The following is a 16,270-nucleotide window of genomic DNA, read 5'->3' on the forward strand; positions in this document are numbered from 1 at the left end:
TTGTATTTTTTTTACAGGTAAAAGAGCTGATTACTTTGGGGCAATGCCCCGCAAAAGGCCCTTTTAAGGGCTATTGGTAGTTTAGTTTAGACTAGGGTTTTTTTATTTTGGAGGGGCTTTTTTATTTTAATAGGGCTATTAGATTAGGTGTAATTAGTTTAAATATCTTGTAATTTGTTTATTTTCTGTAATTTAGTGTTTTGTTTTTTTAACTTTAGCTAATGTAATTTAATTTAGGCAATTGTATTGAATTTAGGTAATTTATTTAATTAAAGTGTAGTGTTAGGTGTTAGTGTAACTTAGGTTAGGTTTTATTTTACAGGTAAATTTGTCTTGATTTTAACTTGGTAGTTAGTAAATAGTTAATAACTATTTAATAACTATTCTACCTAGTTAAAATAAATACAAACTTGCCTGTAAAATCAAAATAAACCCTAAGCTAGCTACAATGTAACTATTAGTTATATTGTAGCTAGCTTAGGGTTTATTTTATAGGTAAGTATTTAGTTTTAAATAGGAATAATTTAGTTAATGATAAGAATATTTATTTAGATTTATTTAAATTATATTTAAGTTAGTGGGTGTTAGGTTTAGGGTTAGATTTAGGTTTAGGGGTTAATAACTTTAATATAGTGGCGGCGATGTTGGGGGCGGCAGATTAGGGGTTAAAAAGTGTAGGTAGGTTGCGGCGACATTGGGGGCAGCAGATTAGGGGTTAATAAATATAATGTAGGTGTTGGCGATGTTGGGGGCAGCAGATTAGGGGTTCATAACTATAATGTAGGTGGCGACGGTGTCCAGAGCGGCAGATTAGGGGTTAATAAGAATAATGTAGGTGTCGGTGATGTCGGGGGCAACAGATTAGGGGTTAATAAATGTAAGATTAGGGGTGTTTAGACTCAGGGGTTCATGTTAGGGTGTTAGGTGTAAACATAACTTTTATTTCCCCATAGGAATCAATGGGGCTGCGTTACTGAGTAATGTAAGGTTTTTATTTTAATTATAATTTAGTTTTATTTTAATTTATGTAATGGGGTTAATTTAGGGGGTATTAGGTTAGGGGGCTTAGGCCTAGATTTAGAGTTCGGCGGTAGCCGTCAAAACCAGCGTTAGAGGCTCCTAACGCTGGTTTTGGGCGCCCGCTGGTATTTGGAGTCAGTGATTAAAGGGTCTAACGCTCACTTTTCAGCCGCGACTTTTCCATACCGCAGATCCCCCTACGCCATTTGCGTAGCCTATCTTTTCAATGGGATCTTTCTAACGCTGGTATTTAGAGTCGTTTCTGCAGTGAGCGTTAGAGCTCTAACGACAAGATTCCAGCCGCCTGAAAATAGCAGGAGTTAAGAGCTTTCTGGCTAACGCCGGTTTATAAAGCTCTTAACTACTGTACCCTAAAGTACACTAACACCCATAAACTACCTATGTACCCCTAAACCGAGCTCCCCCCACACCGCCGCCACTCGATTAAAATTTTTAACCCCTAATCTGCCGACCGCCACCTACGTTATACTTATGTACCCCTAATCTGCTGCTCCTAACCCCGCCGACCCCTATATTATATTTATTAACCCCTAATCTGCCCCCCTCAACGTCGCCGACACCTGCCTACACTTATTAACCCCTAATCTGCCGAGCGGACCTGAGCGCTACTATAATAAAGTTATTAACCCCTAATCCGCCTCACTAACCCGATCATAAATAGTATTAACCCCTAATCTGCCCTCCCTAACATCGCCGACACCTAACTTCAATTATTAACCCCTAAACTTCCGATCGGAGCTCACCGCTATTCTAATAAATGGATTAACCCCTAAAGCTAAGTCTAACCCTAACACTAACACCCCCCTAAGTTAAATATAATTTACATCTAACGAAATTAATTAACTCTTATTAAATAAATTATTCCTATTTAAAGCTAAATACTTACCTGTAAAATAAATCCTAATATAGCTACAATATAAATTATAATTATATTATAGCTATTTTAGGATTAATATTTATTTTACAGGCAACTTTGTAATTATTTTAACCAGGTACAATAGCTATTAAATAGTTAAGAACTATTTAATAGTTACCTAGTTAAAATAATAACAAATTTACCTGTAAAATAAATCCTAACCTAAGTTATAATTAAACCTAACACTACCCTATCAATAAAATAATTAAATAAACTACCTACAATTACCTACAATTAACCTAACACTACACTATCAATAAATAAATTAAACACAATTGCTACAAATAAATACAATTAAATAAACTAGCTAAAGTACAAAAAATAAAAAAGAACTAAGTTACAGAAAATAAAAAAATATTTACAAACATAAGAAAAATATTACAACAATTTTAAACTAATTACACCTACTCTAAGCCCCCTAATAAAATAACAAAGCCCCCCAAAATAAAAAATTCCCTACCCTATTCTAAATTAAAAAGGTTACAAGCTCTTTTACCTTACCAGCCCTGAACAGGGCCCTTTGCGGGGCATGCCCCAAGAATTTCAGCTCTTTTGCCTGTAAAAGAATAAATACAATACCCCCCCCCCCCCAACATTACAACCCACCACCCACATACCCCTAATCTAACCCAAACCCCCCTTAAATAAACCTAACACTAAGCCCCTGAAGATCTTCCTACCTTGTCTTCACCATCCAGGTATCACCGATCCGTCCTGGCTCCAAGATCTTCATCCAACCCAAGCGGGGGTTGGCGATCCATAATCCGGTCCAGAAGAGGCTCCAAAGTCTTCCTCCTATCCGGCAAGAAGAGGACATCCGGACCGGCAAACATCTTCTCCAAGCGGCATCTTCGATCTTCTTCCATCCGGTGCGGAGCGGGTCCATCTTGAAGCAGGCGACGCGGATCCATCCTCTTCTTCCGATGTCTCCCGACTAATGACGGTTCCTTTAAGGGACGTCATCCAAGATGGCGTCCCTCGAATTCCGATTGGCTGATAGGATTCTATCAGCCAATCGGAATTAAGGTAGGAATTTTCTGATTGGCTGATGGAATCAGCCAATCAGAATCAAGTTCAATCCGATTGGCTGATCCAATCAGCCAATCAGATTGAGCTCGCATTCTATTGGCTGTTCCGATCAGCCAATAGAATGCGAGCTCAATCTGATTGGCTGATGGGATCGGCCAATCGGATTGAACTTGATTCTGATTGGCTGATTCCATCAGCCAATCAGAAAATTCCTACCTTAATTCCGATTGGCTGATAGAATCCTATCAGCCAATCGGAATTCGAGGGACGCCATCTTGGATGACGTCCCTTAAAGGAACCGTCATTAGTCGGGAGACATCGGAAGAAGAGGATGGATCCGCGTCGCCTGCTTCAAGATGGACCCGCTCCGCACCGGATGGAAGAAGATCGAAGATGCCGCTTGGAGAAGATGTTTGCCGGTCCGGATGTCCTCTTCTTGCCGGATAGGAGGAAGACTTTGGAGCCTCTTCTGGACCGGATTATGGATCGCCAACCCCCGCTTGGGTTGGATGAAGATCTTGGAGCCAGGACGGATCGGTGATACCTGGATGGTGAAGACAAGGTAGGAAGATCTTCAGGGGCTTAGTGTTAGGTTTATTTAAGGGGGGTTTGGGTTAGATTAGGGGTATGTGGGTGGTGGGTTGTAATGTTGGGGGGGGGGGTATTGTATTTATTCTTTTACAGGCAAAAGAGCTGAAATTCTTGGGGCATGCCCCGCAAAGGGCCCTGTTCAGGGCTGGTAAGGTAAAAGAGCTTGTAACCTTTTTAATTTAGAATAGGGTAGGGAATTTTTTATTTTGGGGGGCTTTGTTATTTTATTAGGGGGCTTAGAGTAGGTGTAATTAGTTTAAAATTGTTGTAATATTTTTCTTATGTTTGTAAATATTTTTTTATTGTCTGTAACTTAGTTCTTTTTTATTTTTTGTACTTTAGCTAGTTTATTTAATTGTATTTATTTGTAGCAATTGTGTTTAATTTATTTATTGATAGTGTAGTGTTAGGTTAATTGTAGGTAATTGTAGGTAGTTTATTTAATTATTTTATTGATAGGGTAGTGTTAGGTTTAATTATAACTTAGGTTAGGATTTATTTTACAGGTAAATTTGTTATTATTTTAACTAGGTAACTATTAAATAGTTCTTAACTATTTAATAGCTATTGTACCTGGTTAAAATAATTACAAAGTTGCCTGTAAAATAAATATTAATCCTAAAATAGCTATAATATAATTATAATTTATATTGTAGCTATATTAGGATTTATTTTACAGGTAAGTATTTAGCTTTAAATAGGAATAATTTATTTAATAAGAGTTAATTAATTTCGTTAGATGTAAATTATATTTAACTTAGGGGGGTGTTAGTGTTAGGGTTAGACTTAGCTTTAGGGGTTAATACATTTATTAGAATAGCGGTGAGCTCCGATCGGAAGTTTAGGGGTTAATAATTGAAGGTAGGTGTCGGCGATGTTAGGGAGGGCAGATTAGGGGTTAATACTATTTATGATAGGGTTAGTGAGGCGGATTAGGGGTTAATAACTTTATTATAGTAGCGCTCAGGTCCGCTCGGCAGATTAGGGGTTAATAAGTGTAGGTAGGTGTCGGCGACGTTGTGGGGGGCAGATTAGGGGTTAATAAATATAACATAGGGGTCGGCGATGTTAGGGCAGCAGATTAGGGGTACATAGGGATAACGTAGGTGGCAGCGTTTTACGGAGCGGCAGATTAGGGGTTAAAAAAAATATGCAGGGGTCAGCGATAGCGGGGGCGGCAGATTAGGGGTTAATAAGTGTAAGATTAGGGGTGTTTAGACTCGGGGTACATGTTAGGGTGTTAGGTGCAGACGTAGGAAGTGTTTCCCCATAGGAATCAATGGGGCTGCGTTAGGAGCTGAACGCTGCTTTTTTGCAGGTGTTAGGTTTTTTTTCAGCTCAAACAGTCCCATTGTTTCCAATGGGAGAATCGTGCACGAGCACGTTTTTGAGGCCGGCCGCGTCCGTAAGCAACTCTGGTATCGAGAGTTGCTTTTGCGGTAAAAATGCTCTACGCTCCTTTTTTGGAGCCTAACGCAGCATTTGTTTTAACTCTCGATACCAGAGTTAAATTTATGGTGCGGCCAGAAAAAAGCCCGCGGAGCGTTAACAGCCCTTTTACCGCCGAACTCCAAATCTAGGCCTAAGTGATTAGTTATTTACGTTGTGGGCTTTGGCAGCTTAGGGGTTAATAGATTTATTAGCATTGCGTTGGGTGGGTTTGGTGGATTAGGGGTTAATAGTTTAATAGGTTTATTGCATTGTGGGTTAATGGCGGATTAGGGGTTAATAGTTTTAATAGGTAGTTTGCGATGTTGGGGTTGGCGGATTTAGGGGTTAATACTTTTATTAGGTAGATCGCGATGTGGGTGAATTGCGTATTAGGGGTTAATAGTTTAATTAGGCACATTGCGTTGTGAGCGGGTTGTCGGTTTTGGGGTTAATACATTTATTATTAGTTCTGATGTGGGTTTGATGGCGGATATAGGGGTTTTTATGTATCGGGTTTATTTTTGGGAGGCGGGTTAGACTTTTACGGGAGATTTTATGTTTGTTTTAATTGTCTTAGGCTCTGGCAGTTTCTAAAGTGGCGTAAGTCACTGGCGACTCCAGAAATTTATATTTACGCTCATTTCTGGACATCGCTAGTTTATCCGACTTACGGCACTTTATGAACTGCCGGCTCCGTATATGTAACACCCTGATGTGCACAGTGAAATTATGGGCTTGCGCTGAAGCCTGCGCCGTATATGTAATCTTGCACCTCGAGATAAGAGAACTAGATGATAAATATCAGTTTAACAGCAATGTGCATACCAATGCAATCAGCTAGCACATTGTTGCTAAACTGATGTTTATTACCTGCTTTGATGTTCCTGTGTCCTGATAGTTAATTAATTAATTAATACATTTCCCCCCAATATAAAAACGTTCACTTGTTGCACATGCATGCTCCTTAGCTCCTACACATTCTATTGCAGCATTAGTCATGAGGGCTGTCATTGTACTAGCTGTCAAAAAGCTGTCAAATGTGGCTATGCTGTTACTATAGTACATAGCACTTGCACGAGACCTGTGCATACTCCCAATACCTACACTAATGTATGGTCGCTGTGATTAGCTGGCATTATAAGCCACAAAAGTAAGTGTATGCTGTTGGAAATTTGTATTAAAAGGTTTTTAACAATGTGCTTTGCATATTACTAAAAAAAAGACTTATCTGACCGATTTTAATATCACGTTAATTCTTCATGGTACTTACTCCATCCAAAATGCCACACTCATCTCCCAATATGGAATATGCAGGCTTAGAGCAATTGGTTTCTTTAAGTTGAAAATTCACTTGAAATAAGATTTCATTTTTTCCCTGTAAATAAAAGATTTAAAAAATATATATATAAATATTTAACAAATACATAAAAGTACATTTGTATTTTTACTGATGTCGGTTTAGGAAAACTCTAATTGACTTTGTTCTTTTGGTATTCTTTGTTGTAGCGCATTCCTTGGTGGTCACAGGAGTGTACACATGTCTTGAGCACAATATGGCAGCAGCTTCTGCAACAATTTTAAGTATAGTTGCAAACACTGTTAACATATATTGCTTAAGAAACATGTATGGTCCTGAGCCTTAATAGGTATGCTGTCCAACAAGGGATACCAAGAGAAAAATTAAATTTGTGTGTTTTAATATATACTCTATCTGAATCATTAAAATTAAATTTTAACTTGTATTTCCCTTTAAATGTGTATAGGTCACATTAGTCTATTATGGTGTGTAAAAGAAAGTCTTAAAGTGAAATTTAATTTTAATTTTATTAGTGTTGGCGATGTCGGGAGCAGCAGATTAGGGGTTAATAAATGTACTATAGTGTTTGCGATGCGGGAGGGCCTCGGTTTAAGGGTTAATAGGTAGTTTATGGGTGTTAGTGTACTTTGTAACACTTTAGTTATGAGTTTTGTGTAACAGTTTTGTTGCGTAAAACTCATAACTACTGGTCTCGGATGGCGTTACGGATCGTGTCGTTATAGGGTATAACACAAGCATTTTAGCCTCACCGCAAAACTTGTTATGGCAGCACTATAGAAATCCCATGCAAAAACTTCATTTTTTCTAGTGCAGGACTGACGTTGCATTACAGGCTAAAAGGTACATTTATACCAACAAGACTCGTAATAGCTGCGTTGCTGGCCATTTTTTCAGCATTAAAACACGAACGCAAAACTCATAATCTAGGTGACAGTGACTTAAATTATTTTTTAAGGGTGATGTGAGAATGAGAGTAAGGGTCTATTATAATATCTTTACTCATTTGTAAAAAAATATTATTTTCATTTATTTGTATTGTGCCACAAAATTCAATTACGCAGGGTACAATGACAAAGATTTTTGATAAGAAACATAACAGGCTAAATAAATTTAGTAAAGAATGTGGAGGACACTGCTATGAAGAGCTTACAGTCTACAGGAGGAGAATTCATACACATAGCATTGGTATATTTAGCTCTTATGCTGCTCTAGGCATTGTAAAATCTGCTGTCCCCAAACCTTCCTTATTCCCAATAACTTTAACTCATGTTTGCCTCATATATTTCTCACAACTGGCAAGGAATGTGTGGAGAGTTCATTCACCCACACAACATTACTAGAGATCATTTACTTCTAAAACAATTAAAAAACATTTGAAGAGGAGCGGAAAAGCATTTTTCTATAGAATATGATGCATCACCCCCACCCAACAAAAATATTACTATCCCAGGAACAGATGTTGTTCGTCTATGCCAAAATAGGCCCTTGGCCTTTGGTTAATATGTTTATTATTTATTTGTAAAGCTCCATTTGCCAAGTTATATCAAAGAATACAATAGTTACATGACATTTTCAAAAAAGCAAAAGCTCACAGATTAAGGTATAATGTTGACATCTCTTTCATTAGTTGCTAACTATAGTATACTAGTCCTAAAGCCCATTCACACGGGCCATTTTTTGCAGCACAGCGGTCCCACCACTTGCGCTCTCTTCCCCCCCTCTCTTTTGCTCTCTCTCTCCCCCTCTCTTTTGAGCTTTCTCTCTCCCCCCTCTCTTTTGAGCTCTCTCCCCTCTCTTTTGCGCTCTCTCTTTCGCTCTCCCTCTCTCTTTTGCGCTCTCTCCCCCCTCTCTTTTGCGTTCTCTCTCCCCCCTCTCTTTTGAGCTCTCTCCCCATTTCTTTTGAGCTCTCTCTCCCCTCTCTTTTGCGCTCTCTCTCTCCCCCCTCTCTTTTGCGCTCTCTCTCTCCCCCCTCTCTTTTGCGCTCTCTCTCTCCCCCTCTCTTTTGCGCTCTCTCTCTCCCCCTCTCTTTTGCACTCTCTCTCTCCCCCTCTCTTTTGCGCTCTCTCTCTCCCCCCTCTCTTTTGTGCTCTCTCTCTCTCTCCCTCTCTTTTGCTGTCTCTATCCCCCCTCTCTTTTGCTGTCTCTCTCCCCCCTCTCTTTTGCTGTCTCTCCCCCCCTCTCTTTTGCTGTCTCTCTCTCCCTCTCTCTTTTGCTGTCTCTCTCCCCCCTCTCTGTTGCGCTCTCTCCCCCTCTCTTTTGCTGTCTCTCTCCCCCTCTCTCTTTTGCTGTCTCTATCCCCCCTCTCTTTTGCTGTCTCTCTCCACCTCTCTCTTTTGCTGTCTCTCTCCCCCCTCTCTTTTGCTGTCTCTCTCCCCGTCTCTCTTTTGCTGTCTCTCTCCCCCCTCTCTTTTGCTGTTGCTCTCCCCCTCTCTTTTGCTGTCTCTCTCCCCTTCTCTCTTTTGCTGTCTCTCTCCCCCTCTCTTTTGCTTTCTCTCATCCCCCTCTCTTTTGCTTTCTCTCTTCCCCCTGTCTTTTGCTGTCTCTCTCCACCTCTCTCTTTTGCTGTCTCTCTCCCCCCTCTCTTTTGCTGTCTCTCTCCCCCCTCTCTTTTGCTGTCTCTCTCCCCTTCTCTCTTTTGCTGTCTCTCTCCCACCTCTCTTTTGCTGTCTCTCTCCCCCCTGTCTTTTGCTGTCTCTCTCCCCCTTCTCTATCTCTCTCCCCTCTCTCTATTGTGTGACCCCAACCGGCCACGCCCCCTTCACACCTGGTCATGCCCCTTCACATCGACCACGCTCCCTTCACGATCATTCACGCCCGGTCATGCCCCTTCACGCCCGACCACGCCCACTTCTGCCGCGGCGCAGATCTTCAGTTAGGGACTCAAAGGCTAGGTGTGTTTGTCCTCGTGCTGTCTCTACTGCGCATGACAGCTTCGGACAAACACACTTGGCCTTTTATTATATAGGATTATACCTGTATGACAGTGAGGTTGCATTTTACATTTGCTCACATATTGTGGCCTAGATTACATGTGGAACTTAAAAATGTTAGTGCTATGCCTCCTCATTAGCTGGAATAATGGAGTTAAATATGAAAATATTAATGTGGTGGTATCTTACACCACACAGACTAGCAAAACTAGTTCCACAGACAGATAATGCATGCTGGAGGGGCACTAGAGAAATAGGCAACATGACTCACATTTGGAAGTCATGCCCCATGCATTATAGGTATTGGAAAGTGATGTCTGAAATGGTAACTGTCCTTGCAATAGCTCTACCTCAAAACTCACAAATTTTCCTACAGAATAAAACTCACACAACTCTCGTAACTTATATTATGCATTGCTCCAAATCATTGGAAGTGGCCTACAATCCCTACAATAGCTGAATGGCGTGGGAGAGTGGCCTTTATAGTTTTTCTAGAGAGGTACAACGTCATAACATCTAAAATCTCTGAATATTATTCACTACTGTTTGAGAAGAATATATTAACTCCAGATGAAAATTTGAATCAGAGCTTTTGTTGAGTTGCTTGTAAAATTCTACTTAAAGGGACATTATACACTCATTTTTTCTTTGCATAAATGATTTGTAGATGATCTATTTATATAGCCCATAAAGTTTTTTCTTTTTTTTAAATGTATAGTTTTGCTTATATTTAAATAACATTGCTCTGATTTTCAGACTCCTAACCAAACCCCAAAGTTTTATGAGAATACCGTCAGCTACCTACTCCAGCTTGCTCCTGTTTGTGTAAAAGGTCTTTTTATATGCAAAAGAAGGGGTAGGGGGAGGGTCTTATTTCCCACTTGCAGTGGGCTTTCCAACTACCTTTTCAACAGAGCTAAACTGAGAGCTTCTAAGTAAGTTTTTTTTAACAGTTTTATACTGGATTTTTATATCAGTGTCTGTGCATCTTATTCTTTATACAGGGAGTGCAGAATTATTAGGCAAGTTGTATTTTTGAGGATTAATTTTATTATTGAACAACAACCATGTTCTCAATGAACCCAAAAAACTCATTAATATCAAAGCTGAGGGGTCGGAGCGAGCCAGCCAGGGAAATGGCCGCGGCTTGAGTGTGCTCCTGAGCCCTTTCTGACTGAGCAACGTTTTTCTCTCATAACCGGGGGAAAAGTTTAGCCCAAAAGTGCTGTCCGGCACTATAATAGAGAGGAGAATCAAATGTGAAGCCAAAACTTTACCGGTGCTATACTTCACAACAGGTGACACGCCGCGCAACGGAATAGGCTTAAGCGCATCAGAGCCCAGCTGCAGCCTTCGCCGCCGCACACAATCACATACGACTATAACGAGGAATCTGGCTGCGGGTAAGAGATATGGATTAATCCTATAACGGACATTTACCTACTTGCCCCGGCATGGTCACATATATGAGAGGCGTGCTGGCCCTATAATTCATAACGCAACTTACAAGCACAGAGCGGAGGCCCAAATATAAGGGGGACTAAATTTAATCTCTTGGGACAAGATTCATTCAAAGAGAGAGAGGAGTGTTTTAGAAAAGTACTTCAATGCAACGGCAAGGTTTCCTAAGATTTCCCCTAGCATACACAGCTAAACAGGGCCAAAGAAGCTTGAAATGACGCAGCACTACAAAATGTAAACACGCTGTTCAGCTCCACTTGATTTTCTGCTGGGGATCTAAAATGTCATGCAAACATAATCGCTCCTAAAATACCTGTATATGTATGTTTATGGTGCTAACACATTCTAATCTTATGTACTGCCTCAAAATACTTGAAGTTACACCTGGCTGCAAGACAGGAAGCACGCTTTACAGCTTTTCATATGGAGGGGACTCTCTATACAATCATAGCAGTTTTTTAAGGCCACATCTGTAGCTGCTTCTACAAGCTTTGCTCAAAGCATACAACAATCACCTGACCTCTATCAGGCAATACTTATCACAAAGGGTACGCTCACACAGTGTCTTTGTTTCTATTCAGGGTAAACATGTCTACCAAAAAATCTAATAAAAAAGGTGCGACACAAAAGCAGAGGAGCCACGTGACCCCCTCAGTTAACGCTTTTTTTAAAGCAGCGGAGGCCAAATCTACAAACCTCAATCCCGCTGAGGATCAGGATTCTGCCGCAGCTTTCTATTCCTCAGACTCAGATTCTGAAACCACAGCTGACTCTATTACAGTACCCAAAGCCCTGTTTGACTCGCTGCCCTCGAAAAAGGATTTTTCTGCCCTGGTGTCACAGGTCAAGCAGTGTATCAAAGAGGAAATAAGTGAGCTAAAGAAAGAAATTTCAGATATAGGGCACAGAGTGGAGGCAGCTGAAAATACACTGGACGCTCACTCTTCAGCAATCTCGGACCTTCATACTACTATCCACAAACAAAATGACACCATACTAGGCCTGGAAGACAAAATAGATGACGCTGAAAATCGGAACAGAAGACATAATATCAGAATCAGAGGTGTCCCTGAATCCATCCCTCCCTCTGGCCTAGAGCAATACTTACAAGACTTGTTCAACTCACTGAAACAAACAGAGTCACCCATAAAAATTGATATTGACAGGGCCCATAGGGCTCTACGACCAAAGCCTTTAGATTCGCAACCTCCCAGGGATATAATTGTGCGAGTCACAAATTTCCAAGTTAAAGAAGAACTAATGAAGCTAGCTCGTGACCAGCAACCTGTCAAATATGAAAATGCTGATCTTCAACCCTTCACCACACTTCTCAGGAAGTCCAACATCCCATATCGATGGGGGTTCCCCTTTCAATTAATCATACCCTGGCAAGGAAAGAGATTCATATGCACCAACCCAGGAGATGTCAGCCAGATTTGCAAGGCTTTGGACATTATCCCTCCAGAGATAGAGAAGTTTCAGGACACACTGGAGCAACACAATCTGAGGCCCAGAAATAACTCCCTCCCACAGAGGCAAGAATGGCAGCAGGTGCAACAAAGAAAAACACGCAAAATGAATGTGGGCAGCCAAAACTCCTTACTTGATAGAGCAAGTCCATGAGCCATTTAGGCTGTATCCTTTTTTTTTCTGCTTTTCATTTACTACAGTATTGTATACAGGTCAAAGCTAATTCTCCCTTTTTTAAGGGATAATCGTCACAGGACTGTCACGAGATAGCTGACGATCCAGGACAACCAAGTTAATAATGTTATGCCTACATTAGGTTGTTTAGAGTTTAGAGATTTTTGTTCTCCAATTAGCCTTATATGAAAGTTGTTATATGTTTCTATGTGTTTCTCACCCTCTCATTTTCAGGGGCCTATCGGCCATTTCAACACTTAGACCTTGCTGTTCATCCTTTAACATGCAGCCCAGTAGTTAAATTCTGAAGGTTGTATCATCATATTGTTGTAAGTCTAATGTTGTGACATGTATGTTCTCAGTCAGATGGGAGATAAATTCTCCTTTAGGTAAAATGATGTATTCTACCCTTTCACTTAGGAAAGGGGTAAAATGTTATTGTATTTGTTTGTTAATTCTTTTTTATTTCTTGTTTTCTTATTTCTTTGTTATCGAGAATGCAATGGACCATTGGCGTATACAGGTGCACTCGGAGTGGGGAGGTGGGCAGAGCATGGAGGTAATGTCTAGTTATGGCACCCTTAAATCTAAAAATGGTTACTCCCCATAAAACACTAGATCAGACCCTTACTATCTTAACCCAAAATGCGAAAGGGCTGAACTGTCCAAACAAACGTAGGATGGCATTGCTAGATTTATCTAGGAAGGGAGGTCATATCCTGATGCTCCAGGAGACACATTTTAAAACCAAACACATACCCAAGTTTTTCTCATCTAACTACCCGCAACATTTTCATAGTACCCACCCCACTAAGAAAATCAATGGAGTAAGCATTTTAATCCATAAGTCAATGGCTTTTAGCAAACTTCACGTAGAGCATGATAAAGAGGGCAGGTACCTATGCGTGACGGGCCTCCTTTATGGCAAACCCATCACCTTGGTAAACTTATATGCACCTAATAGATTCCAAAGCAAATTTATCCATACTATCACCAATTCCATTCTAGCACAAACCAAAGGCTCTCTGTTTATGGCAGGAGACCTAAATGTTCCCCTAGACCCCCACATAGATTGCTCCAACCCTTGTACCAGACAAAAAATCCCGCGTATGCAAAACATATGGAAAAACCTCAAACTGTTAGGGGTCCACGACACCTGGAGATACATAAATCCCCTGAAGTCAGATTTCACTTTTTTCTCATCCCCAAATAAATGCTACTCTAGGCTGGATTACATTTTCATTTATCATCTCTCTCTATCTTTCTTGAAAACAGCTGAGATTAGGCACACTACATGGTCAGATCACTCTCTGGTCTCGTGTGACATAGCCTGGCCCTCAGCCCCACTTAGGCCCTTTCAATGGAGGCTAGATGAGTCACTTCTCAAGGGGAAACAGCAAGTAAAACGCTTGGCCAAACTCATTAAATCCTATTTCACCATAAATAACACGCCGGATATATCCCACCCCATATTGTGGGAAGCACATAAAAGCACAATAAGAGGAGAACTCATCAAAGTCAAAGCTTATTTGAAAAAAAAAAGGAGAGAGGAGCTTTCCTCTTTAGCTAAAGAAATTGCAGATTTAGACTTCCTCCACAAACAATCCCCAGAAAACACTGAAATTATGACCGACCTAACCTGTAAGCGTGACCAATTAAATAAACTCCTGCACATAGATTCTCAGAGACAACTATTGTCTTTCCAGCAAACATTTTACAGAGAGGGTAATAAGGCAGGGAAATGGCTAGCAAGAGCCCTAAAACACAGACAACAAAAGACATATATTCACTCAATAAAAAACAAATCTGGGAAACACCTTGAGGACACCCACAAAATTGCTGAAGCATTCCAATCTTTCTATCATAAGTTATACAACCTATTCCCAGACAGGACAGCCACGTCTCATAACCAAGTATGTCACCAATATCTCTCTAGCATACAACTACCCCAGCTAAGTGAAGAGCAAAGAGAATTCCTGGATAAACCAATTTCTTCTAGGGAGGTGCTGGATGCAATTCATACCCTAAAACCTAATAAAGCTCCAGGCCCGGACGGGTTTTCAGGTTTATACTATAAAACCTTTTCAAAATACTTGGTCCCACATTTAACCTCTTTATTTAACCAGATAGCGGACGGCTCCACATTCCCTGACACTATGCTACAAGCACATATCTCAGTACTAGAGAAACCAGGCAAGGTGCCTGATAACCCTGCCAATTTCAGACCTATCTCCCTCCTTAACACTGATTTAAAACTGTATGCTAAAATTCTGGCCACGCGCATAAACCAAATTCTTCCACAAATAATTCATCAGGATCAATCAGGTTTTGTACCCAATAGAGAGGCTAAAGACAACACCGTGAAAGTGCTTAACCTTATAGAATTTGTATCTAAGACCGAAACACCAGCCCTTTTTTTGTCCACTGACGCCGAGAAGGCATTTGACAGACTTGACTGGACTTACTTACAGACGACTTAAGGACGTTTTAATTTCCCAAACCGATTCATTCAAAAAATTATGGCCCTCTACACTAATCCCACAGCGCAGGTCAGGTTAAATGGGACTCTCTCTGAAGCTTTTGAGATAAAGAACGGGTCAAGGCAAGGCTGTCCCCTTTCCCCGCTGCTTTTCATAATATCCCTAGAGCCCCTTGCAATTAGAATTAGGGAGAACTCGCTTATTAAAGGAATAACAGTAGGATCTAAACAACACAAAACTACCATTTATGCAGATGACCTTTTACTGACATTGACGGACCCTCTTAACTCTATCACACATGTGATGTCAGAACTTTCCTCTTTTGGTGAGGTTTCCAATTTTTCCATTAACATGACAAAATCAGAATTCTTACCGGTCATGATCCCCCAACAGATGCTAGAGGACATTAGAGCCCTTTGCCCCCTGAAGGCACAAACCAGTCGCCTTAAATACCTGGGAATTTATCTGACGCCTGACAGTCAACTAACGCGTAAATTTAACTATGATGAACTCATCAATGAGTTCCAATCCCTGACTTCCTCTTGGCTTTTAAAGAATATTTCGTGGTTAGGGAGAATTCAGGCAGCAAAAATGGTCCTTCTACCCAAAGCTCTGTACATACTCCAGATAGTACCAACCCAACACATCTCTAGAGAAATTGACATCTTGCAAAAAATACTGAATGACTACATATGGAGGCGCAGGCCACCACGCATTAATAAAAGCACGATTTATAAAGCTTCAGTCCTGGGTGGACTGGGTGTACCTCACCTCCACTCATATAAACTAGCGATATCTCTTCAACGGGTGTTGGAATGGTGTAGCTCTAATGGGACCCAACCTAAGGGTTGGGTGCAGATAGAAACTCACATGGCAGACACAAACCACCTAGGTAGCAAATGCTGGAACTCTCAAGCATTGGGGAACCATAAAATATCAACGTCCTCCATCTCTAACGAGACGTGGAGGGATTGGCGATTTATTCTCAAGGCGCTCCCAAAAATTTCCTCAAAATACTCTCCACTCACAAGCCTGTTGTCTAACCCGGAATTCCCACCGGGACTCATACAGGAAAGGGGTTTACACACACCTCAAGTCCCTTTAATACGGATTCATACCTTGCTAGATAATAATAAGTTAATGTCAAAACAACAAGTCGATTCCCTCTCTCTCCCCTTCTTTACCTCCTGGTTCAACTATCATCAAGCGAGACATTTCATACTCACACACAAACAAAAAGCTGATTTCTTGCGACCCTTAACAAAATTCGAGCAATATTGCTTGAGTGACCTAAAGGCTCTTAGATCTGTCTCCACTCTATATAAACTAGTGTTGGAAAATAGGTTCCCAAGTTTACCCTTGTACACCGCAGGATGGGACAGGGAGCTAGACACAACCACAAGTAAAGCAGACTGGCACAATAGATTCG

General features: G+C 40.8%; 1 protein-coding gene across 3 annotated transcripts in view; it reads right to left on the reverse strand.

The window, feature by feature from the left end:
• Positions 1 to 16,270, reverse strand: part of LOC128656338 (T-kininogen 1) — a 175,438-nt gene that overhangs the window by 66,686 nt on the left and 92,482 nt on the right. For all 3 annotated transcript variants that reach the window (XM_053710187.1, XM_053710188.1, XM_053710186.1), the window contains exon 8: positions 6,279 to 6,383. In XM_053710187.1, coding sequence (XP_053566162.1) covers positions 6,279 to 6,383 — 105 coding nt within the window. The remainder of the gene's footprint in view (positions 1 to 6,278; positions 6,384 to 16,270) is intronic.

This window comes from Bombina bombina, chromosome 4 (assembly GCF_027579735.1).
Source record: "Bombina bombina isolate aBomBom1 chromosome 4, aBomBom1.pri, whole genome shotgun sequence".
Lineage (NCBI taxonomy): Eukaryota > Metazoa > Chordata > Amphibia > Anura > Bombinatoridae > Bombina > Bombina bombina.